This window comes from Amyelois transitella, chromosome 18 (assembly GCF_032362555.1).
Source record: "Amyelois transitella isolate CPQ chromosome 18, ilAmyTran1.1, whole genome shotgun sequence".
NCBI classification, from domain to species: domain Eukaryota; kingdom Metazoa; phylum Arthropoda; class Insecta; order Lepidoptera; family Pyralidae; genus Amyelois; species Amyelois transitella.
Window position 1 is genome coordinate 3,431,448 of NC_083521.1, and position 27,604 is coordinate 3,459,051.

The following is a 27,604-nucleotide window of genomic DNA, read 5'->3' on the forward strand; positions in this document are numbered from 1 at the left end:
ATAGACCAGTATAACAAAGTCTTCTGGATATTTCCATGGTAAATGCGACACCAAGCGCAAAAGCTTGTAACTTTTACATAAACCTACCACACCCTCAAAAACCTAACCTATGGGTCAACTGGAAGAAATTCCTCTAGAAATAAGTAGTGTCTTGTACTAAATTTCAATTTTGTTTAAGTTCTATTTTTACTTTTTCCTTGATGTAAATAAATATATATAGAAAAAAATATTGTTCCCTCTCTCTTGTAAATGTTGTACCCTTTTATTCTTACTTAAGCCGCTGTTGCATTGTGTAACATTTATATTTTCTGTGATATAAGTTTCAAAAATAATCCCAAACTTCGAAAAATTTCAAAATAATAATTAAATAATAAAGTCATTTTATTAGGTATATCATAAGTATCATTATAAGTGTTAAATTATTTGATGCCACTATGCCAGATGCCACTAAGGATATATACGAAAAAATATTAAGTCACTTTATGTATTAATATCAGCGTATACAGTATACATTAAACAAATCGAGCTAAAGTAAAACTTTTCTCATCATTCCGACGTCCCGGCACACTCTTTCAGAACGCTAACAAGAAACTGCATAAAACTCCTTTGTTCAGAATTCAATAATTAAAACTTCTAACAAACTCCGTGCATTTCCTTGGAGCACTTTCGATGTTTTGAATTTCCAATAATTCGCCACCTAGATTACCAGAAAAAACTTTCGAACTCAGAACTACGAAATCCCATGGCGCAAACGGGGATCCGTATTAGCAGTAAAATATTCATAATATACCCACTCCAAGGCACCTCTTTATATTTATAGGTGTAATCTTATAAATTTTAATCTGTACTCGGCCTTTTCTAGGGACCCATGAAGTTGTTATATTAGGATCATAAACTATAAATTGAATTCCTACGGCGCCGACGTTGAAAGTGAAAATTGGATGTGAATGAATTATTAGTACTCACCACAGTTTTATTTATCAATAAAAAAAACGTGAGGCACAGGTTCAAATCCTACAATAGATGAATGAACCATTCACTTTCACACCGAATAGGATATTTATTTCGATACCAGACGAGATTTTCAAAATAATTCGAAAAAATAAGTAATATCAAAAAAGAATTATGAACTCAAATGAGAATGAACACAGAATGATATTTAATTATAATGTCGATTGTATTTTTTCAGAATTTCATTATAAAAATATGAACTCGACCCGAGGGAAATAGAGCGGAATGCGTTTAATTGATCCCATTCGTGAAATGGAACTTTTTGTGAATTTAAACGTCAATAGAAACAGCCATTATTTTATAAAAGATGTCAATTTCTGATGCTCAAATTTAAAGTCTTTTCCGGTTATTCTCTTTGTTCTTTTCTCAACATCCAACCAACAATCTTGAAATACTTTAAGGCCAAGTTCAGTAGTTTTTCATTTTTTCTCAACATTGTAATCAATGTGTCAACTACTACGACTTATAGGTGTCTTAATAATGGTGTATTAAAAATTATCAAAGACGGACTAACATCTTGTCACTATCTCTGGTGAAAGCTGCTAGCTCAATGCAGTATCTGTGTATTACCATTAAAATCTTCCTGTCATCAGAAAAAATTGTCTACTGAACCCTATCTAAGTATAAAAAGCCAGGTGGCACTTAAATTTAACTCAGAAAAAGTTGGTACTCAGACGGTTGAGGCGTAAAACTCACCCGTAATAGACTTGGGAAAGGAAATAACACTTCACAAACAGCGACGGATTAAGGCAAAAAATTAAGATTAAATGTATTCCAATTTTAAAAAATCGATTTGGAATCAATCACTTATATATTAAAAATTCTGCAGAAACTGACCGAGACAACAGTTTGCTTGAAAGCCTAGAAAGAAACTATAATATATAGGATATTCCGAAATTTCCCACGGGAACAGGACATAACATCATATATTTAAAAATATATATTAGCTTCAATACTGGTCTGGTAGCAAAAAAAACGAAGTGCGTTTATTCGATTTAGTTGAATTGTCATCCATCTCACCTCATAGTAACTGACGACGTAGACGGAGATGTGACATGCCTATCCGAGAGATAACAATTTATTCTTATTTGGAACGTTCGGGGTTACCAGTTGCTTCTCTTCCATGACTCGTTGCCTGAAAAGATAATGCTTTTAGCATTAAGTCCGCCTATTGTACCCTATACAGATTGTATTTTGTACAATAAATAAATAAACTTTGATTCTTTTAGAGCGATGGGCTAGCTACCAATCACTCTATTCCAATCGAGACAGTACCTTTTTTCACTGTTTAAAACGAGACAAATTGTAATCCAAATATGGGTTAGGTTCCCCTGCAAGGTTACAGAGATCATACTGAAGTCCCTTCGTGTAAAAACCTGACTTACCCAATCTAGGATCATGGTAATACGGCGCAACCCAGCTCCTATCCAGAGAGGTGAGGATGCAACCGGGACTCAACCCAGAAAAATAATAAATCTGTTAAAATATTCCGTTTTTAGCTTTATCATTAAAAAAAATATATTTCAAAGCCCTGTCCTCTTATTGTGAATTTATGATACATCAACAACTATGAGAGACTAAAATTATAAATTTAAAAATAACTGCGTCGGAAGACTAAAATTAACTTGAAAATATCTGAGTGAACTATAAATTCTCTAATATTGGGAGTTGATGGGTATGATATTATAATGGTGATAACCACAGATATAGAATACCATTTCTATATGTCAACAGCTTTTACAGAAAATGTTACCTGGAACTTTAACCAGAACTCTAGAAGATAAATATCACTCATCAACAAAATTAGACAAATCTCACTTTTTACCCTAATTAAACGACCGAATAGAATCATGGAATGGTCATTGGATGAAAAGATATTTTATATTTATTCCACAGTCCTGAACTAGTTAAGTTCTGAAAATGGATGCCTTTGGCCTATGTAATGACCTAATAAGGCCTATCACACATTTCCAGATTTGAAAACATTGTAATTTCATACTCTAACTAAAGGAAGAAAAGAATAAAATATAAAAAAAACATGATAGAACACATTATATTAAAATGTCTATTAATAATTATTAGCAGCAAAAAGAGATAGCTAGGACATAATATTTTAAGATGCGGAAAAATAAAGCTTTAAAAAGAATATCGAATAATATACACGGAACATTAAAACACGTTTTTGTGATATAAAAACGTGTGATACAATAAAAAAGGGTGTTTTCCTTTTGTTTTATAGTTATCTGAGACTTGACAATAAACTTTTAGTACGTCGTGTGGATGTTCGTTTGGTTACCATCTATGTATTGTGACATTTTTGGGTTATATTATTCAGATGGACCCGTTACCCCGAAACAATGATAACGTGAAAGGTTTTCGAGTGTTGAAAATGTTAGCAAAGCAACTAATATTGATTATTCATAATATTATATCGCATCCTCAATGCTTTTTAAGTGCGCTGCCTCTTTGATTATGGATTTTAATTATTATTTAGGTTGAAGTGAAAGAAATCCCAATTGGTTTAAGTCCGCCATTGTAGATATTATTTAAAATCCAATGATTGTTTTGTAAATTTTTGTGCAATAAAGGGTTTACAAACAAACAACTATCATTGAAATTACCTTATTTCTGTTTTACTCCTCACACACATTTGGTTTCCTGTTTAACCTTAAGCCAATAACTTTCATGAATTCGTGATGAATATATTAATATTTTTCATATTTTTGTACTTTTGAGTACTACTTACTCGTAAATAGAAAGTAAAAGGAATCAGTGCGACTAAAAAATCTTGGCTTATGTCCGCAGTTTATTTCTGGATCCCGTAAAATTATATTCTCTTTAAATTCCTCCCTAGACTACAAAGAAATTTGCAGCTTCCTACGCTCAGTATGTACGTTGCCTGTTATTTAATTGTGAAAGAGTTTTATAACATTGATTGGTTGATAGTTATTAAGGGAAGCAACTGACCATAGGCAAACCATCAGCCCGGTGTAATTAATCCTATCCATTGCACATGAAATGGTGGTCGATAAAATTTGATCTCACGCAAAACATACAAAGAGCACTCCACAGCACAAAACCGCATAAATAAATTTAACAGCCATTACGACAATGTGCGAGAGGCCTTACTAATTGCTAGTATCCGCTCCACAATGAAATGTCAACTCTATAGCTGTGTTGCCAAAGTGCAAATTAAATTGTAAATTAGGACGTCAGTAACAGAATATTCGGGGAAACACAAACCTATATTCAGATATCTCTGCGTGAGCCGAATACAGGCAAGATATGGTAATGACAAAGGAAGTGGAGTAAACACCTTTAGGGATGTTATACTGACTACTGATTACCATTTCGTTATGCCGTGAGACTATTACTTGAAGGCTTCTATCTAAGCAGGAATGTCTCGTGTGAAATCTGATAGGCTATTTAATGGAATAGTCTAAGGTTATCTTAGTTCTTTTAAAAAGAAAATATAGGACCTGACCAGATTATGATCATTTCAGGTACTTGATTGACTAAGAATTCCTCCTGGAGATTAGCCAAGTCATAGTGAATTTTTTAGTCACTTATCAAGTCTTCAGGGAGAGTGGCAATTGGAAAGATTTGGTCTGCCTACCCCTCCGAGATGGAGGTGAGATTTATGCAAGTAAGTAAAAAAGAAAGCGGGTAAAATGATCACTTCAAACCGTTTTTTTTTAACAGATTTAAATATTGTTTCACTGTTTTTCAAAGTAACAAAATAAGGAACTTCAGAAGTTGTTTTTTCTGAAATAATGATGTTTACAATTCAATGAGAAATACTTTCTTTTACATATTTATGAAGGTTATTTTGGTGATCTTAAGAAAAAATATGTAAAACAATATTTACAAGTTGTAATTTCATGAAACGTTGAGTCGCTACAGGAAAAATTGTCATATTTTTTTATTATAAATTATGTCCATAATTTGTTTATGGCGGCTACGAAAGAAAATTATAATTTGGTGTATAAAAAATAAATAACGTTATATAAGACAAGTGTATCCAAGGGAGAAGAATATGATAATTACAGTGATTTTCAGAAGACGCCGAAAAGATTTAACAAAATTAAGGTACAACAATAAATTTATTTCTTTTACATCTTTGTACTTTTGGTTGTTACATACATACATAAATATAGTAACGTCTATATCCCTTGCAGGGTAGACAGAGCAAACAGTCTTTAAAGGCTGATAGGCCACATTCAGGTTTTTGGTTTGATGATAGAATTGAGATTCAAATAGTGATAGATTGCCAGCCTATCGCCTAAAAGAAGAATCCCAAGTTCATAAGCCTATCCCTTAGTCGCCTTTTACGACATCCGTGGGAACGAGATGGAGTGGTCATATTCTTTTTTCTTAATGGTGCCGGGAACCACAAGGCACCAATAAAAAAAAAATAGTTACTGTGTTAATTTCTGTGCAATAAAGATATTACAAACAAACAATCAAATTATGTGGTAAATATTTATTTACATATCATACAACTCTTACTAAACTGTTCCAAGGTACGCTGACGTCCACCATTATTTGAGTAAGTCAGGTTTGTATCATCAACAACCCCCTTCTGACCTCCGAAAGGAGCCTAACCCATATTGGATCATGGTAACATTCCAATTGTCTTACTTTCTTATGATATTTTTCGTCAACTTTTCCATTTACACTCGCCTTGTACATTTTTAACCGATTAAAAAATAAAGATTCTCAATTCGACCGTATTTTTCAGTCCACATGCATTCATTCATCCTCTTTACATAACAAAAGTACATTGCCTTTGTATTCCTCTCACTACAAATAACTATAACAATTATTGTTATCCTAACACACGTTTTACTCATATCAGCTGCGTCTCCACCGTTCCCGAAAACAAAGTTCCCTGCGCCATTGTATGATAGCATCACACATAAATCTTTCGGGAACATGGCGAGAGCTGACTGGAGGCTGATAATAGACTGTACGACCTTTTATCTCGTCCAAATTAGTTTCGTTACTGCCTTTTTTGCTACTTGGCAATTTTGAGTGGACGAAAATATAGTTTCAGATCTAGTTTAATAGTTAGTTATTTAACCACATCCGATTTCGATTCCCAAATATGGTGTAACATACATGTACCCTTAAACGACAGAAATAAAGTACGAATTAAAAAATAATATATAATAAATTTGAAAAAGATTGATTTCTTTCAAGTGCAAACCTCGCGAACACTGTAAATTTTAACAAAATTGTAAATATCTTAAAAAACGAAACCGATCTTGATGCCACATCAACTTGAAAATTCTATTACCTAATAGATCCTATATACCTATGTATGTACTTCTCTGTATTCAAACAAGGTAACCAACTGCAAAACTATTTATCCAAAAATATGACGTAAGTATATAAAAGAATAGGACCACTCCATCTCTTTCCCATGAATGTCGTAAAAGGCGACTAATGGATAGGCTTACAAACTTGGGATTCTTTTTTAGGCGATGGGCTAGCAACCTGCCACTATTTGAATCTCAATTCTATCATTAAGCCAAATAGCTGAATGTGGCCATTCAGTCTTTTCAAGACTGTTGGCTCTGTCTACCCCGCAAGGGCTGTAGACGTGACCATATGTATGTATATAACAGCAAGTCTATGTAACATTGGATGCATAATTTATACATCGAGAACCTTGGTCTGGTTATCAGGATCCTGAAATTTACATTATATACCAACCTATGTACACAAAACGCCCGTCAGTTAACTACATGGAACACTTGGAATTAAAAAACGAAATAACAGAACTGACACTTGAGAAAATTAAATTTAACTAGTTTTTTTTTAATTTGCCGATATGACTTAATTTGACAATTTAACTACCAAAAAGCTGAATTCGTTCAATGAAGATTGTATATTTATTTTTCAATAAATTTGTAATAATTTTTTTATGAATATTTATGCCCAAGCCTTTTTTTTTTTAATAACAGGCATTATTACTAGTATCTTATTAAACAAGAAATAGAATTTCATGCCTTATTCATAATGTTATTTAATTATTTCTTTCCAATAAATACAATTCAGAATTTTGTACAGAACATGCACTCATTAAGAACGCCATTCCTTTTTCGTCGAAATTCACAAATAATATGAACTATTTTCTTACTAAAGCGTATTGATTATTTTGCTTAAATTTTTCATATCAATGTTTTTGGTACGATCTTAGGCATACCGCCCGCTTTGAAGGATTAAGGAAATAATCATGAAAAACATACATCACGCCTTTTTCTCGGTGGAATGGGCAAAGACTTGATATTTCCACTTGCCGTTTTTTCGCGCGAAAAACTATCGCTGTTCCGCTTTTTATTATGATGTGAAACGGGACAGCGACAGATTTTCGCGCGATAAAAACGGCGTCGCGCTTTCTCTTCTACAGGAACTGCTCGTATCACATACACGTTTGTGTGTTTAGGATATTCTGACCTGACCTTTTGACAAAACGCCCCCGATTTAATCTAGCTGAAGCTGAAACACGACTCCTCTACATTCTCGTTATTGTATAACTTAGGCCCTCGGGTATGAAAACCCACCACTGCATGGTTTCCTGTTTGCCATCCTCAAAACGGGGTAACCAACTTTTAATGGATAGTTGATACTTTTATTTAAGTTAAGAAGTTTCTATATAGGTCACTTTGGTTATGAAGTTGGCAGTTATTTTCAATATATACGGAGAGTCTTTCATTAGGAATGACAAGGAAACCGATTAAGTGCGACTTTGACTGGCATTCCGAGAATTTCGTACAAATTTATAGATAACCATATAAAGGCAGAACAGTTTATTTCACGTTTTCTATACAAATATTCGCCTTCAGGATATTATTTTCTTGTTCTTAGTTTCGCATGTGTCACACAATCAACATTTATTTAATGATAGCTAAAAGTGGTGTCAGAAAAAATAATAATAAAAAAAACCAAAATAATCGATTCGAATTTTTTTTTAAACATTACATGTATATAATTTATAAATTTAAGATTAATTTATTTCCAAATTGTTCTTTTTTCCACTTTATGTTATATTACCAGCAAAGATATCCTCAAGTCCTTTACCAGCCAAAGTCAACAACTTGTGACAAACTGCGGTTTATGTCATATTAATAGCGCAACTTATCTCATTATCACATAATAACAGTTGCGACATCAAACATTAATTTCAACTAACACAGTCAGCCTATTAACGTTTTAACGTTATTAAGGCATGATCAAACGGACGGATCACGAGGACGTCCTGGCTAAAGGTCAAGTCCCCCAATTAAACGAAGAGAGGTAGATGGCCACTACGGAAAAGAGGTTTGATTTTATGTAAGTCCATTTGTTTGATCAAACTCTAGCGTTGATCTTGGTTCAAACTTTCAACAAAGAGAGTGTTATATTCATTGAAGAAAAAGCTACACTCTCGTGGATTAATTATTGAACTACTTAACAATGATTACCAGATATCAAAACTGTTCTAATTGCGCGCTAAAAACCTTTATAGAGCATTCAATTTTTATTTTCCTATATTTTTTATTTGTGGCCAGCATTGATGTCCAATGTATCGAACACAATTTTTTTAGGTACTGAAATAAATTAAAAAAATTAGCTTCGTGTGATGTAGCCCTTACGTTATTTTCACGTGGTTATTATCGTGTACAGTTTTACTAACAGCATTAAACGGGCATTAACTAAATTAGGGTCTTCTGTCAACTCATAAAAATGCAAGACAAGAGTTTACTCAAATTAATGACCGTTTAACAGCAGAAGCGTAATAGTCAATTAATCGTTTGACATGACGAGAATATTACCATTTATTTTTATCAATGAAATCTTGAGTGTGCGGTACGCTTTTATAAGTAATAATTAAATAAATTGATTTTTTCATAGCCTAAGGGTCGCCGGCAAAGCTTTATTTTCATAAAATTACGTTTCTCTTTCATTTCTTATATATAGATCTTGATGAAATTTTGCCATAATACACTAATCATAACCTGAGCGTGACAATTCATTCAGTTTTTTGTGACTGTTTACTCTATCTACCCTCTTGACCTTCTCCCTGTAGTCTTACCCGTCTATAGGATCGCATAGGGAAAATAAAATTCGACTCCCAAAAAGTCACAACTTCGCTCACGATATGGCGCACAATAGCGCACTCATATCAAGTGATTTTTAACGCATAACTGATTCCATCCCCAAGCCGACAAAAGCATCAAAAGAGTAATATTTTCAAAGGATTTCCTTTGGCGTATAAAATAGCGTCCATTTTGAAAAAGCACTGTATATTGCGTATTTGATCTATGACAAATACTGGCGTTGCGGCTTCCAGATAAATATTGAATGAGGTACTGAAATCCATGACCGGTGGCGCTCAAAAATATTGAGAGCAAAGAAGAGCAACTTCTGTTTATTAATTATTATTGCGATATCCAACAGGGTTCATATTGTACGTACTTATAAGCCGTAACTGTAATTGAACTAAAGTACATGAAACGCAATAAAGATTTTAACATATGTAAATTGAATTGAACAAATTGAACAATTTTATTTATTTTATTATTTATGTAAACAAAATTATATACAGGAGCATTTATTACAGTAATTCTAGTACAAAGTAGTACAAAATTCTCGTTCCTAGAGATATTCTTCTTGACTTCAATATTTCCGATGACCGGCGGGTCCCTATTCACTGAATAGTGATAAAGAACCCAGTCTCCATTCTCACATTAACTTTCGACGTGTTCGTAAACTGATTTTAAATTCAGTCGTGCAGTTGAACTCCCTTTGTAGTTTATCGCATGTTTTTTTTTTAGTTTGGATTTGCGGTAAACGAGTTCTTGGAGAAACTTTGTGAAGTGTGAATAGTTTTATTATTCATCAAAAGAAAAGTTGCAATTAAAGAGAATTTATTATGAAATAAGTCCTCCAGTGTGTTGAAATCATACAAAATAAATAGGATTCACTATGAAAAGAGTAGTTCAGTGTTATGAAAACACAATAAAATAGATTGATTCATAGTTATTTTTTTATACATTATGGGGTAGACAAAGCCAAAAGTCTTAAAAAGCATCGAGGATTACGTTCAGTCAGCTTAAATATTTAATGATGGAATTTTGATTCAGATAATAACAGATTGCCAGCCCGTCTCTTCAGAACGCCAAATTCTCCTTTTCGTTTCCCGTTTTGACATGCTAGATTTTACCCGCAACTTCGCCCGCGCCAATTTAACGCCACTTCAAGCTTTGCCAGCGTGAATTAAGCGCCAAGCGTACTTAACAATACTTGGGTTATACAAATTTCATGGGAACTATAGATTTTACCGCAATGTACCCTAAGTCCTTCTCCAGACCTTTAATTTTATTATTTCTTTATAGAAACCAATACCAATCTTATGATTGGTTCTGTTGATAACGCGTGAAGAAAAAACAAACAAACACACTTACTTTTGAATTTATAATATTTGTTAGGATGTAGAGACTTTTAAGAGAAGCAGTTGACACTGCTTTTTTCTTCGTGACGAGATCGTCACGGATGCCTGCATTAGATGAATGTGCTTATTCACCCATCGGTAATAGATGGAGTGGTCCTATTCTACCAGTACCAGGAACCACACGGCAAAAAAGTTAGATTACAAAATTAAAAATTGTCCATTTGCTTTACCTGTTCTTAATTTTTTTAGTAGAAATAAAGCGAAGAATATATAAAAACATCGGCAACCAACACCTACCGACATAATAAGGTTTAATGTATTCCTTGAATAATGAATAGGATATTTTGGCTCGTAAAGCCTATTTACTTCAACATACTTGAGCCTAATCGGCAAATTATACGTTACAAAATGCGTAAACATATTAGCTCAGTAGGCTGACGATGCGTCAGTCAATGTATATTATTGTTTTGGTTATAAATAAATAAAAATAAAAAAGTAAATTAATATTTATTTTTTTTATATGTAGAAGTTATGTATATTAGTTAAAATGAGAGGTGTTAATGTGAATGAGGTGAGGGAAAACATCGAGCAGTCGACCAATCGAGCCAGCACGGGTTAGGTTTCCTGCAAAGGTTGCGGAGGTCAGATGGGAGTCGCTTCGTGTAAAAACCTGACCCAGCCCATTCAGGAGCCATAGTCAAAGGCGTAGCCCGAGCTCCTCTCCAGAGTGGTGAGGATGCAACTGGACTAAAGGCTGGACGAAGAAGAAGACATAACATCACACCTGTTCCCCGCAGGAGTAGGCAGACACTATGAATGCCCACTTGCTACTATTCACAATCCTCTCTTGCTTCCTCCATACTAATTACCCTTTTTATACATACTCGACATTTTGAAATTTGGCGAGTAGTTAACGGAAATTAGATGGATTTTTCATTTTACTCTTATTATACAGGTTATCAATATCTACATAACAAAGTTGTTATTTAAAATATTTGTTTTATAAGTAAACTATATACTTATAAAAAAAAATATAGAATATATAATAGTTTGTATTATTCTGAAAATTAAAAAAAAAAATTTTTTATTGGCTTTTAACTATCACCCATATCACCCGGATCACTGGAAAAGCTGTACTAAATATATGTGCTTTTCCCCTTGTTGCCTTTAACGACATAATGGAAAAGAGTTAGTGCTCCTATTCAAAATTGCCTAGAAACACACCTTCATTCAAGAGTTAATGTTAATTTCAGAATAGCTAGTGACGTGGTGGCAACGAAGTACCCACTTTCGGCTCAAGATTCTAATTAAACGGCAAAGTCTGCGGCGGGAACTATTAACTAAGTACTCGACTGTGGTTGCTCCGTCTAGAGTCGTGATATTCATTCAATATACTTTGTGACAGTTTTAAAAATCTCTTAGTTCCTACCTAAAAGAATCACTATCCCATATTAATTAGCTGTGATTGGCTGATAGCGTGTGACGTGAGGTCGCCACAGTACTCTCATCAAAACTGAAGGTCTGAAGCCTTGGTTTTGCTGTACGTGCGTACAATCTGTGCGCGAGCTTGCAAGTACCGGGTAACCTCTTAGTGAGTCTGAAGTAGAGATGTTGGTATTACACACCTTTACAATAAAAGCTACTTATTTATAAATTGGAATATGGTGGATCAATTTCAAATCATTACAAATCCAGATTGTCAGCATGGTGTTCACATTATTGACTGCTATTTACAGCCCTCAACACTGTTGCCTCTAGCCATGGGCGGACCGAATACAAATTAACCTGAAAACAGTCGCAGTTCGCCCAATAATCCCAGTGGCTCTTTGAATACCAATTCGTTTTCAACCGCACATTATTGTCAAGAATGATAATTACAATAATAATTACGCTGGGTAATGGATTTTTTTGTTTGTGGGTTAAATATACTTACGGAACCAAATCACACAGATTAACCTAGCAAAGTAAGTTTGTAGTGTATAGATTACAGGTAAGTATAAAGGCCGTTGCTTCTATGCTGATTCTGGTAGCAAAATAAAAAGTGTCCGCCATTGCAGATGATTCATTTATAACTATATACTATTTCTCGTTACTGTATAAATTTCTGAGCGATAAAGATATTACAAACAAACGGCGTGGGACTGTTAAAAACAGGTGGATGATTATATCCCGCCAGGTAAGTGTCAATATAAGGAAAGGCTCACAAAACTTGGGATTCTTCATTTAGGCTATGGGCACGGATAGAAATCTGCCAATATTTCTTCATTTCGGCTATCAAGCTGAACATGGCCTTTGAGTCCTGCTGTGCCGTGATTGATATTTGAAATTGTGCAAATAATTGTTTAAATAATAATAGAAGAGTTGTTATACTGAATGATGTTATAACAGTCTCAGATGAAGTTTCAAAGTTGTTTCTGAATTAATATAAACACAGGTAACGGTTTAATATAATCTCACTGGATTATAAGATTGGAATTGACACAAATAAGGTGCATCGCACATTAAATTTTTATTTTGTTTTTTATTATTGTCCGAGAATATAGGTGAGTCTTAAGGATGTACGTTTAAATAAAATAAAAACGGATAAAAATACTGAAAGCAGTTATAGGAAATTTAATGAAAAAATAATCATCAGAGAATACAATAGACAAAATAGAATATTTTACGAAACTACATCCAATAAATAAGATTTGTAAGGGTCGTATGATTGGATACACATAAACGTGTGCGCAGCGAACGCGATCTCGGCTCTACTGGCGCGCGAGTCACGGAGGAGACGCTTAGTCGTCCGGAGAGACGCGCGGGATACGAGGTACCGCTCAGCCGGGCTCGGTTGCCTAGCAACGCGGCCGCGATAACTACCTAACTACTTACGCGCTCGCTACATCCTCCCCCTCTATCCCAAAATTGGCGACCCCGCGTTTGGGATAGGAACTTTACGCGGTCGACCGCGTCTGCGCTTTTCCCTTATAGGAGATTGGATGGTGCCAACAAATGGAGTGAGAAGTGATGCGTGGTATTTACCTACGAGTTTGCCATCATTGATACCTTCCAACTCGTATGTAGTTAGCACTCACTATTTTCCTAATCTTATATGGACCATCCCTTCTTGGTATAAACTTTGATGTCTGACCCTTGTCAGTATCATTAAGACCTTGAGTCTTCAAAAGCACCAGGTCTCCGACCTGATAATCAGGTGCTTCGCGGCGATGTTCGTCAGCGTATTTCTTTTGCACAATTTGGTTTCTCTCATGTACATCTCTTGCATTTGAGAGGGTTTCAGCCATTTTCTTAAGATAAGGAGTGATAGTAGGGACAATATTGTCGCTTTCTAATATCGCGCGCATGTCGTTAACAGCATCAGCTGGTGCACGAAGCTCCCTGCCGAAGGTAAGAAAAGCTGGTGAAAAACCTGTGCTAGACGTAATTGCCGAGTTCATAGCAAACCTGATAGATGCTAAGTGCAAGTCCCAGGTGTCGTGATCTTGACCGACGAGAATCGCAAGTTGTGGTTTAAGATCCCTATTCTTACGCTCAATCGGGTTCGACTCCGGGTGGTACAGTGGTGTTAGAACTTGATCTATACCCATTATGTAGCAAGTTTGTTGCATAATTTCACTAATAAATTGGACGCCATTATCACTAATTAGACGTCGAGGCACACCGAACCTAAAAAAAATCTCGTTCATAAGAATTTTGGCGCATTCGAGACTAGTTGCGTTTTCTAGAGGAAATAGCTCTACCCATCGCGAACAAACGTCTTCAACGATCAGGATCCATCGGTTACGTTGAGCGGTAACGGGTAAGGGTCCAAACAGGTCAACTGACAATACCTCGAAGCGTCTAGACATTGCAGGTGTTTGTAGAAGGCCGGTGGGTTTTCTATTGTCAGCCTTATACCTCTGACATGATATACATTTTTTAATGTAATCAGCTACATATTTCCGCATGTTCGGCCAGTAAAAGCGGGTTCGTAAACGTGCTAACGTGCGTTCCATTCCAAAGTGACCTGCTGTGGGCGCATCATGAAAATCAGCCAACACTTTGGGTCGCTCGTGGCTCGGCACAACAAGGCATGCTTCGTCGCCTTCATCGCCTTCTGGGCCATAGCGGTATAGGATACCGTCTGATGTGATGTATCCTCTGTCCGTCCAGGATCTTCCTTTGAATGGGTCCTCACATTCCATGTCTTCCAGTATTTTGCGAATTTCCGGATCTTTCATCTGGTTCTCCCTTATATCACTAGCTTTTCGAGCTGGGACATCCACTGTTGCCAGGCATACATCACATTGGACGTTATCGGCACATACTGGCCGCGACAACGTGTCAGCGATGACGTTGGCTCGTCCAGGAGTATATTCGATTTTTAAATTATACTCTTGGAGGGTTAAAGCCCATCTGGCTAAACGTCCACTTGGAGACTTCAGGCTCATCAGCCAACGCAGAGGCTGATGGTCGGACTTGACGATGATTTCAGATCCTTCGATATATCCGCGGAATTTGCCTACAGCCCATACGACTGCCAAGGCCTCGCGCTCAGTAGTTGTATAGTTTCGTTCAGCATCGGTTAGAAGGCGGCTTGCGTACTCTATGGGGCGTTCCTCAAGTCCCTCCCCCTGCATTAGAGCCGCTCCTAGACAGTATCCACTGCTGTCAGTCCGAAGAATAAATGGTTTCGACTCTTCCGCTTGACGTAAAATAGGCGCAGACACAAGCAATTCTTTAATGTGGTCAAATGCAGCCTGTTGCTCCGACTCCCATCGCCATGCACTTCCTTTTTTCAATAAGAAGGTTAGGGGTTTGGCTATGTTAGCATAGTCGGGAATAAAACGACGAAACCAACTAGAAGTTTGAAGAAAACATTTCAAATGCTTAATGTTTTGTGGGATATTCATATTGGTTATAGCTGCAGTTTTGTCAGGATCAACATGTATTCCTCCTGGAACGATAACATGACCCAGAAATTTTACAGAGTCTCTCGCAAAACGACTTTTTTCGCGGTTGACAAGAAGGTTGAACATCTTGAGCCTTTCAAAGACTATCTGCAGGTCAGCTAAGTGCTTTTCCAAGGAACCCTCTGACAAAACCAGCAAATCATCCAAATATGCAATAAGTGTAACGCCAGGTAAGTTTGACTTGAATCGGTCCATCAAACGTTGGAATGTGGCACCGGAATTTCGAAGACCCATCGGCATACGCTTGAAACGAAAGGTTCCTAGAGGCGTCGTAAACGCGGACTTGTCACGGTCATCTGGATGAAGGTTAACCTGAAAAAATCCGGATCTGAGGTCGAGTGTACTCATGTACTTCGTCGATTTGGCGGCGTGAAGTACATCTTCGATCCTCGGTAATGGATACCGGTCAGGTTCAGTGACAGCGTTTAATTTGCGATAGTCTACACAAAACCTGAAACTTCCGTCCTTCTTTGGAACTAATACAACATTTGATGCCCATGCTGATTCACATTCTTCAATTATATCTGCACGTAACAACTTATCTAATTCCTCCCTGAGTGCTTTCTTACGTATTTCGGACATACGGTAAGGAGGAGAAGCAATGGGTTCCTGGGACTCATTCACCTTGATGCGGTGCGTAGCAAAGTCCGTGGCAGGACCCTCAGATTTAAATTGGTCTGCCTTACTTTTGATGAAATCGCTCAGCCTAATTCTTTCTTCTGAAGTTAGCTGGTTTCCCTCGTCGGCAAGTAAAAACGCTCCGTTCAAATTATTGACTTCAGCAACTGAAGCGCGACCGGTGAGGAAATAGGATTTAACAAAATCAAAAGTTTGTTCAGGCTTATCCCGAAAATACCACACATCATGTGGAATATCCAAAATAATATTGGCTTTTTTAACGAATTTACGACCTAATAACGTTTTGGTTGAAGCCCCTGGCAAAACAAGCATATCTTCAACGATTATCTTACGACCTCCAATAGTGACATTCACGTCGGCGGTAAGTAATCTCTTTTGACTATGCGTACCATCGGCTAATCTTATTGTCCGCTCTGTATCTAAAAATTGGACACCTTGTTCTACTAATATGGAGTACAGCTTGGTACTAGCTATGGAGTGAGTTGCGCCGGTATCAATGATGGCCACCCCTTCGCGGCCCGATACATCAATAGATACGGTAGGAAGTGAAGTAGCATCGATATTAGTAAATTTGTCGCAAGTGTCAGATTTTTTTATATTACTACTGTGTACACTAAACGAATCGCGCGTATAATTACAGTAATTTTGCTCCGAGTATTCGATAAACTGTTCCTGTAGATTTATAATATCATTTGTAATACAGTTTTTAAAATTCGAATTTTCGTTGGAAACATCCTGTATATCGCGAAAATAATTGTTTGTACGGTATTCAGAACACCCAATTTTGTCTTCCTGAACACTTGTGACATTTTCACTTACGACACCCTGTATATCCGAACGCTCATCAAAAACACACTGTATATCAAAATTATCGGAAAAAATATTTTCGATGTCGTGATTATTTAGAAAAATGATATCCTCATTTGAATCACGATGACATGTGCGATAATTCGAGTTGCATGACATATTGTTAGAAGATAGTTTACAAGACAATGTATTGAAATCAGCTGATTGAGAACCAACTGCGTTTGTATGCGAACTCGAACATGTCTTGCATCTCGATTTTATAACTCCCTGTTGGCCACATCCATAACACCTTAAGGTACTAGAATTATGCAAATCTGACTTACCGATGTTCTCGCCTTTACCTTGCAGATTTCGGCAATTTTCGACCGTATGCCCGTACACTTTACAATAAGCGCATCGCACCCGGGTGCGTTTCGATTGCAGATTCGAGTTATTCGTGACTACTGAACCGGTAGTAGGGGACGAACTCGTAGTTAGGTTTTTATCATTCGCGGGTTTGTTTACATTTTTAACCGTAGAAGACGGAGATAATAGGGACAATTTATTGGTCTCCGCGATCGCGTCCTCCGTGGCTCGCACTTTTTCTACAAAAATGTCCATCGAAGTAATAGTATCGCGTGACAGTCTTTTTCGTATCCGCCTATGTAATAACCCGTACACCATGTCTATCTGCATTGCATCCGGCACTTTGTACGGCAGCTTCACTATGAGGGCACGTAATCGTGATATAAATCCGTCGGCACGTTCACTTTCAGATTGTTCAGTACGAAAAACTTCGCGGAAGATTTTGTACGGCGGCAACTGAGTGCCGTACATAGCTCGCAGCCGCGCGACGGCCTCTGCCCATGTCGTGACGTTGTCCTTGACGCTGCGCCAGAAGAGAGCCGCGTCGTCCTCCAACAGCATACTCAGGCCTCTCAGCGCGTGCTGGTCGCTCACATCCGCGCATTCTTTGTAAACTTCCACGGCATCCAAAAAAACTTCCAGCTTCTCGGCGTCGCGTGACTTCCCGTTAAACCGCGCAGTACACTTAGTGAAGTTTCCCGGCGGGGCGGCGACCACGGCAGGGGCTGTTGAGCTTCTCTGAACCGAAGTCGTCGAGGGAGTCGACGTCCTGAAATCGCCGGTGGGATCAGCACGTGGGAAAGATCGAAGCGTTTCGATTATCGTTTTATTTGTTTCCTCCTGCATCCGCTGCGTTTGCAAAATCATTTCCATCATTGTTGACATCACTTGTTCCGTGCTGTGGGCCCCAACAGCCGCGGAAGGAGCAGGCGCGGAAAGCTGCGGGCCGGCGAAGGTCATCGTCTCGTTCCCGGATCCGCCGCCGTCGCTGGCTGTGGCAGCATCTTCTTCTTCACTTTCACAGTTACGGTTACGACGAGTGTTATATTTAGGAGGCATTGTTAACTTTTTGGCTAGCTTTTAAGTTTAGAGCAAGGGGTTCGTATTTTTGAAAAAAAAATTTTTTGCCGCAAGTTGGCGCCAGTGTAAGGGTCGTATGATTGGATACACATAAACGTGTGCGCAGCGAACGCGATCTCGGCTCTACTGGCGCGCGAGTCACGGAGGAGACGCTTAGTCGTCCGGAGAGACGCGCGGGATACGAGGTACCGCTCAGCCGGGCTCGGTTGCCTAGCAACGCGGCCGCGATAACTACCTAACTACTTACGCGCTCGCTACAGATTTTACTTATTAACACTCGTTGTGGCCCAGAACTAGCATTCGTACCTGAAACAAGTAATCAAAAATTGTAAGTAATATTAATGATAAATTATTTAAATACATAGACTTTCTAATAATTTCCATAAAATTATGTACCTACATTTAGGTTAAATTTTCTTTACGAACACTCGCGTCTATGAAGGAAAATTCTATAAAAACTAAGGGCCATAAGCGAGGTCCACTACACATCATAATTAAACAGTGCCTCATAAACATCGAAGGTCCATGAGAAAATGTCATTCTTAATCATTACCTGACCAAGATTCAACCTAGGAATCAATCTTGTGTCTCAAGCACCTCACTAGTGCACGAACGCTACCAAAGTTCCGCTTCATGTTACACTTTATGTCGCATGTTTCTGTGTAATTTCAAAGATATCACATCAACCCCTATCTAAAATAGGCCTTATTCGTCGAGTAATGACGATCGACAGTAATACCCGACTCGATTAACAATGGCTTCCCGGAATTTGGGGAAGACAGGATTCATCGGGAGCGGTAATAAAGTTAGAGCTGTTGAAACGCTGATCGTCCAAATCTGAATGGCGAATTAAGACATTGGGATGCCGAGGTGGTACTTGTGTAATTTCTTAAATAACTGGACGTATTTAATGTAATTTCTATGAATTGTATGTAGGCCTCATTGTTATTCTTTTGTCTAACGGTGTCATGTTTTTCTTGATACATATTGAAAAATGATGCATAAAATCATTTAAATTATTTAAAACTTAGTTATCATGAGAATTTAATGTGACTTATCCCTTAAACATAAAAGGTCCGCTCCAATTGAAATAATAATACAATTCATTTATTTTACCAATAATTAAAAAGAATATTTCACCAGTATAACTTTCAATGGAAACAAAAGAAAACCATTGGTACGAAAAGAATTAAGCGTTTCCTCTTAAAGTCGCCAAAACCATAACTGTGGCTTAAAATTATCATTAAAATTTGAATAATATTAACGTGGCATGGTGGTAGGAACCGCTGCAATTTTTAAAAGTAATTTATTTTCTTCTATCAGGGGAGTGCTTTTGGCAATAAAAACACCATAGCCATTTCTGAGATCTATTGCGCTGTTCCTGAATTTAGTGATTTAGGTAACTTACATCTTTGTTTTGCGGGCAACACTTTGAACCATAACTATGACCACAGTGTACAAAATATTCGTTCTGATGTCACAATAGCCTTACTTCAATACAATAAGTATTGTTTTAATATTGTATTTAGTACTCGCGTTTACGAACACGGCTCTTACGATTTGAAAACGATGAAATATAGCAACGCATGAATTGATGTCCGTCGATTTTTTTTATTGACACCCAAAATAATTGTCTCACATTGTTAGAGCTCGGCGCCTCGCGTGCATAACTACTGGTCTAGCTAGGTCGTTAGGTAGCTAGATCTAATTTGATTCCCAACTAATAAAAAAAAACTCAAAAGTTTTTTTTAAATAGAAGAACAAAACACTTTTTTCAGATTTTTCCATGTCATATCTCAAAAACGGCAAGCTCCGCTCGGTCGCCCAGGTGCTACTACGGGTAAAAGCCTTTTCACTTTGACCTTTCATAAATTAGATATTAAGGCTACAGAAATAATTTTGTTGGAATCTTGCCAAATATTGGTGTTTCATTAGCGGCCGTTCTCACGGACGTAAAGAACCCTCTATTTGTTTAGGAGTTCCTATCAACGTGATTCAATTGAGCTATATCATATTGTTTCATTTTATTATTCTACTTGTAAGCAAATACAGAGGCTTTTATGTAACTTTAGCGAGTTATTTCATCATTAAGGGCACTTAGTTATAAAGTCTTTAAACTCATCACATCTTTATTCCTCAGAGTAGAAAATGGTACAAGTTATTACTCAAAGGCTATGTTTAGCTGATGGCATTGAGATTAAGTATTACAGCTTCACATCGCCTAAAAAGAATCCTAATAACTTGAGGAAAATAACGTTTTCAATAGTTACAATAACTAGGAAATAACCGGACATTATTTGAAACGGCCGAAGTTCTATGCCACTTAGAAACTTAGTCTCATTAGAGAGGAAAACACGAAACAAATACGTATAGAGAAACACTGGCCAACTTCCGTGGGCCATCCGATGAACTTTGATCAAACACGAGATTACAGTAAGAAGGATCCCTTTTACCTTGAAGTTATATAGTATAGAACGCATAGAGCAGACGCGATGGGAAAGTGTTGATGGAATTTAAATACCAAATGAAAAAGAAGAGGAAGCCAGATACCTTATATTATATATATATATTTTTTTTTTTTTTTTTTTTATATATATGGGACAAATTACACTGATTGAGTTAGCCTCGAAGTAAGTTCGAAACTTGTGTTACGAGATACTAACTCAACGATACTATATTTTATAATAAATACTTATATAGATAAACATCCAAGACCCAGGGCAATCAGAAAAAGTTCTTTTCTCATCATGCCCTGGCCGGGATTCGAACCCGGGACCTCCGGTGTCACAGACAAGCGTACTACCGCTGCGCCACAGAGGCCGACAAAGTCTGTCCTGGTTTGAAGTCACTAGGGGATGATTTATGCAATGCAAAACTAAAAACTAAGGTTAGAAAATTTAAAGAGTTTATAAACATTTTTCCGATCCGAGGTAATCCTGGAATCGGACAAAAATATTTTACATAATTTTATGCATTTTCAGTACAAATGATTTTGGCAACCCTCGACATATACAGAAAAAACGTTAAAAAGACCAGGCTCCAAAACTGTGACCGAGGGTTCAACATGGGACTACGCAAATATATGTTGTCTAATTGAAATTTTTCCAATTGTATCTGTTTGTTTTTTGAAGTGCTAATTGTGGCAAGGCTTGTTAGATTTGATTTAATTGAAATGTAATGTATTTTAACGCATGGAACTCTTTCCCTGTTTGTTTTTTGCATAAACACATCCTGTGGGATACGACCCAGATCTGTTTCTACTATTTTACCTGATTAAGTATATATACTTAGTTGTATTCTGTTATGTGTAATAATAATAAATGAATAAATATGTAAGTACGACACTACTAAAGGAAATCCAATTGAATGACGCAAACATTCTAAGGCGGCAGTTTTATATCATCGATAAATATAAAAGTTTGTTCTTGTATATTTCACTTCAATCCCTTATCCTCCCTTCACATCATACTCCACGTTTCGGAGTTAAAAACATTCTCATTTTGTCTCTAAAAACTTCCCTCGCGTTTACATTGCGAGTTAATTTGCTTAATATATGTGGAGGAGGTTCAGCGCGGAATACATTGATCGGCTTTCTCTGAAAAGACGAAGGCATACATACAAATTCCCCGTTTAGAACGACCCAAAGGTCACGGGTTCAGATCCCATGGGAAACATACTATACTTGTTAGTTGGGTAGTGCATTAGCTTGATACACACATCACAATATGTATCGCTTAAGCGTAAGACAGAGTTAGTAGTAACAAGATCGAAGGCCACACAGCTGGATAGCTTAGTTAGCATTAAGATTCAGTCAAAAAAATACAGGTTCCCAAAATTTTGGGAAAGCCTTTCCCTTATAGGTACCATAAGCGCAGAAGAAGTAGCAGTCAGCCCACACTATGTTACAAACCTACATAAAAGTTTTTCGTTTACTATATGACACATCAAATTTTGATCTCATGTGTTCTAACCTAAGGCTCCATTTACCCTATTAGGGAAAAGTCAATACGAAATTACTTACAGGTTCACTGCGGGGAGTACTTAAAGATTTTGTAAGACTAGTGTCTAATCAACACAGAGAATACTAAGGGTAAATGCGACTACGCACTAATTTTGGTTTATTCATGTTTTCTAATGTTTCGGGTCAATGAACCACCGAAGCAGTAAAATAACACGAATGAAATTAAACTACACGCATAGCATAGTAAAACCAAATCGGGTCGAGAATCAGATAAGTCCATAAAATTTGGATCGTCACGTTCAACTCCAAATGACTGGATTACCGAGAGGATAGATTTAATAAAAATTAGATAACTATTTATCTTTAAGGCTTTTATTGTGTTGATGGACTAGCAACCTGAAGCTATCAGAATCTCAATTCCGTCATGTTATGCAACCGCGGAACGTGGCTTTCGAGTCGGATGGCTCTGTTTAGCCCGAAATAATTAAGAAGGATGTGATTTATATACGTTATGCATATAACTTTTTACCTACAATAAATACTCAGCCGCCTGTTATTTTATGTTCGACTAGGACTGTGTATTCCTAGAACCAAAGTCTTTAAACAGAAGTTGCTCAAACATATCAGGGATTGTTAATCACAACTCAAGCATCATACTTTTAAATGTGTTATTGATATCTTGGGTAAATGTTGTGTATACCTGTTATTTGTGTTTACTTTGGGACTTATAATTGTGTATCTTTGTTAAGAATGTAGTAAGTAAATACTGTTGGTGTACCTTAATAAATAAATAAATAAACCAAAGAATATTACTGTTAAGACCAAGATTTAGGTCGAACGTTTGTGACCATGATTTGGAAATGACAAAGTTTGTGTTACCCACCATTTTTCTGATTAATAATGATCAATCTTGAAATTCATATGGAAACGATACCCCTAGCGATTACTAATAATTCTCAAATTTGAGAAAATTTCTTAAATACAATCTCGAAACGTTATTTCAAACTACCCTCTAAAAGTAATTAGACTCTCCCTTCACGAGACAGTTTCTCAGTTTGAAGTCTAGTACAAACGATATAATTAGTTGGAACAAGACACTTTCAAAACAGACACCTCTTTGGACATTCCAGGAACATTCCCTGTTGAAGTTGCTCAATAACTTTATCAATATAATTTACGCCTTCTTGTTCAAAATTACAGAATGACACAATCTATTACCAACTAATAAATGAGAAAAAACTACTCGATGAATTTATCCATCCATCATGAATCCATCATCATCAGACTGGTGGCCCTGTCTGCCCCGCAAGGAATATAGACGTGACTATGACTATATTTATGATACCATTCCCATGGATCGTAACACTACGATTCAGTAGTGAGTGCTAACCGATACTATAGCTACACGATCATTCATCATCTCCACATTCCTGAATGTGCAGATTCCCTCACTATGTTTCCTTCACCGTAAAAATATAAGTTAACACTCCAACTAATGTACATAACTTAGAGAACAATCATTGATACATGACTGAGGTAGGACGTGAACCTGGATCCTCATGCGCTTTGTTCTCGCATTTTATTTAGGCACCTTATCCTTCCGACCACTGACGCTCTTCGATGAACCAAATTCAAATTGTCAAAGGAGACTATTTTGCATCAAAACATTACAGCAAGCCCTAACGGTGTTGCATTCACATTGTGTAAGGTAAATTCTATGCATTTTCTAGCGTGATGAACACTACATTTCCAAGAAAGTGTCGTAAATAAACGACACTTCTCTAAACTGAATAAGCATGCAAATTTTACAGCCCTTTTACAAAGTACATAAAATCACATCTTTATAACAGAGTTATAAAGCTAAAAGATTGAAAGGTCACGCTCAGCTGCATGGCTAAATGATGAGATCGATTTCAAATACTTACAGGTTGCTAGCCCATCGCCTAATAAAAGAATCCCTATTTTAAAAGCCTATCCCTTAGTCACCGTTAACTACATCCATGGGAATGAGAGGGAGTGTTCCTATTCTAAATTGCCGGAAACCGCATGCCACTTTAATCTGTTTCTTTTACATAGTTACAGGCACAGATAATGGCATTTCGAATGACTACAACCTGCCGTAGCAAATACTGCTAAGGTTTGGGTTCGAGTCCCATATATATACCTATATATTAAACCCTGATCATTCTGTGAGTAAAGTTGAAGTTGACTGTGATCGTGAGAAAACCTGTATATTTCTGGGAAATTACAGCGTTTGATTGTTTTAGTAACTCAAAGTTTTGCGTTGAGAAAAAACATCAGGCGATTCAGCAATCTGGTTAAGACACTCCAGTCAACAGGGACACTTAATTCTAATACAACTGGTGTTTGTTTTGACCCAAATTTATTTTATACTGGCTTTCGCCCGGCGCTCCGCCCGCATTTAGTACCCTCTCGGTACTCCACACTGATTGTATGAAAAAATTCATGAACATCGATTCAATATTAACTTTAAATAATTATTGACTTTGAAGAGTTTATAATCGATTATTCTTACAAACAAAGAATTTACTTTCACGTTATTATAGAATAAATCGTAAGCAGCGTTGCTTACTTCGTTGAGTTTAGATGGGACATCTACGTAGACAAAGAAGGATGATGATACTATTATACTTTTACCAAAAACATCGTTATAATATTCCAATTTTAAAAATAAAATGGCAATCGACAACGGAGCAAATAAAACAAACCATGTCAATAAACACTGATACGATTAAAATCGAATTAATTGGGAAGCACGCGGCAGAAATATTATTTCCGATTGCGTAGACAAGTGGCGCGCATCGGTAAGAATACAGAATGTAGATTCATTCCACATGGGTGATATAATGATGTATGATGGTGAACAAAGTAGACCCATAGGTTCTCAAAACAATTTTCAAAAGTTCCCATGTCAACCTTATGATATCCGCTCAGTGTATCCATTAATAAAACTTACTTATATAAGTTAATGTACTTAATATTATGGTGAGGATTAATTTCTATTATCCCGTTCCAGTAGGAAAAAGCTTTCACAAAAGCAGCTTATGTCTTTTACAAGACTAGGTCTAAGACATATACTAAGCCTCATCGTAATCGGTTGGTGGTTTAATTGTAGAGAGGTAATGAAATAACACAACAAGAAATCCCTCACAGGTATAAGTCCGCCCTTGTGTTTTGTTATTTTTAATGTATTTTTATGTACTACTAAAAATTTGTTATGTACAATAAAGTATTTACAAACAAACAAACGGAAACATTCGTATCGCATTATACAATTTTCAAATAATACAGGTATTAAACGCGCACGTAACGTACCTTTATTTTATCTTGTTACATTAATAACAATAATGTAACATGATTCAAAATATCTGAGATAAAATAATGGTACGTTACCTGTATTATTTATAAATTGTTCAAACAAAAACAAACGTTAATAAGTATTTTGACCACAAACCTTGAAGGTTATACGCATTATTTACACGATAGTACTTTTTTTAGAGTAATGACTCATACCAGAGACTATAAGATAAAAATAATTGTTTTATTCACTTTTACATAGTTCTATTTCGTTGTTTAATGCACTTTGTGCCGCGTGGTTCCCGAATATGTGTTGCATCAATAAATCATCACTCTAAGATTGGCTTTAAGTGTTATGACATTGGAGCTGCCTTCATTATTACCTATTTACCAGCAGTTAAGTCGTGAATGCATAACCAACTAACAAACAAACTCCCTTGCGCAAACACAATAGTTAATGCAATATTCCTGTCACGTTCACTCCCAAACTTTTAAAAAGGGATAGAACTAACAGAACGCTCCGCATGTACCGCTAACGCCCAAATTTATTCCTGTTATGTATCAAACTTTAAAAGAAAACATAAGATATTGTGCAGTTTCAGTAGATTTACTATTTGTTCATGGTTTCTAGAGACGAAAAATGTTCTTCACTTAGAAGCTAACTTAGCAACGGGAACACTTGCCATTTCCGACGCTATTAAGTTTTGTGAGAAACTTTTCTTAGTTATTAACTGACCTTATAAATGAGTTATATACCAATCAACTTGGGGCGAAAATTCATTTTTTTTGGATGTATGTATATTTGTAACGCCAATACTTTCGATCCATTGGTCTGAATTTGGTGAAATTTAAAACATATATACGATCTGAAAATAGAATGTTTAAATTCGTGCGACATAAAATAAAACCGTTTAATAAAAAATAGGAATAGTTTTTGAGATTGGTGTCACTCAACTTCAAACAGTTGAACGTCTACCCCGTAAGGAATATAAACGTGACTATATATATGTATGTAAGTATGATGGACTAACAACCTGTCAATATCTCTTCAATTCAAATATTATTCCATCCAGCTAAATGTGAGATTTGAGTCATTTACCCTGTCTACCCCATAAGGGATATAAACTTGACTACTATGTGAAGTAGTGTTTAGTGCCAATTCTGAAAAGCGTATATACCGAACTAGACGACTAAAGAAAAAAGCCTTGACAGTTAATAGGCAAGAATAGCATTCCGCGGATGTCGGACCAGGTGAGTAGGGGATAAAAGGCTTGACAAGTAGCAACAATACCTTTCCAAAGAGGGTTGACGGCAAGCAGGTCTTTCTGAAAAATTTAGGTACATTTTCTAAGAGAATACCGCGTTTTGTAATTGCATAAAACAAGTTTTATTTCATAGGTATACTCGTAAAAGCATATCGTGGTGGAATGCCTTGCGAATCCAAGGTGCCCTCAAAATGGCAAGAAGGGCGCAGAGGAGTTTTAGTGAGAAGGCTGGCACACTAGGAGCCAGGAGTCCTACACTCTCTCGAATGAAGACCGTAAGGCTTAATGATAGAATTGAGATTCAAATAGTGACAGGTTGCTAGCCCATCGCCTAAAAAAACATCCCAAGTTTGAAAGCCTATCCCTTAGTCGCCTTTTACGACATCCACGGGAAAGAAATGGAGTGGTACTATTCTTTTTTGTTTGGTCCTAATAATCGCAAACCGAACATACAAATAATAAAAATACCGCACAGTCAAATCAAGTACCTACCTACTATTTTTAAGCCGATTGAGAAATGGAACTTTGAATCTCTTTCTATTCTGACAAGAAATTTAATCGATAAGAACGCTAAGTATCATATTTTATTTAAAAACACGGGTTAATTAATAATGTTTAACTTAATGATATGTATGTTATATATGTAATTTTGAATTTTACAACAGCCTTAATGGAGGGTCCCCACGGGGCCATCTGGGAAACAAGTAAGACCCCTAACAGACCCCGTGGGACACCCTACTACGTAATCATTAGAACACAAACAACTACTATTCAAATATTTACA

General features: G+C 36.6%; 1 protein-coding gene across 7 annotated transcripts in view; it reads right to left on the reverse strand.

The window, feature by feature from the left end:
* LOC106136237 (uncharacterized) overlaps positions 1-27,604 on the reverse strand; it is a 286,942-nt gene that overhangs the window by 253,323 nt on the left and 6,015 nt on the right. Inside the window, exon 1 of one of the 7 annotated variants that reach the window (XM_060949380.1) lies at positions 18,544-18,562. The exons of 5 other annotated variants lie outside the window; for them this stretch is intronic. Coding sequence is in view for 1 of the 2 variants with exons in the window: in XM_060949377.1 (XP_060805360.1) it covers positions 2,032-2,036 (5 nt within the window). In the remaining variant the exon portion in view is untranslated. Of the gene's footprint in view, positions 1-2,031; positions 2,052-18,543; positions 18,563-27,604 lie in introns of those variants that run through there. One more of the 7 variants, XM_060949377.1, reaches the window with a different exon arrangement.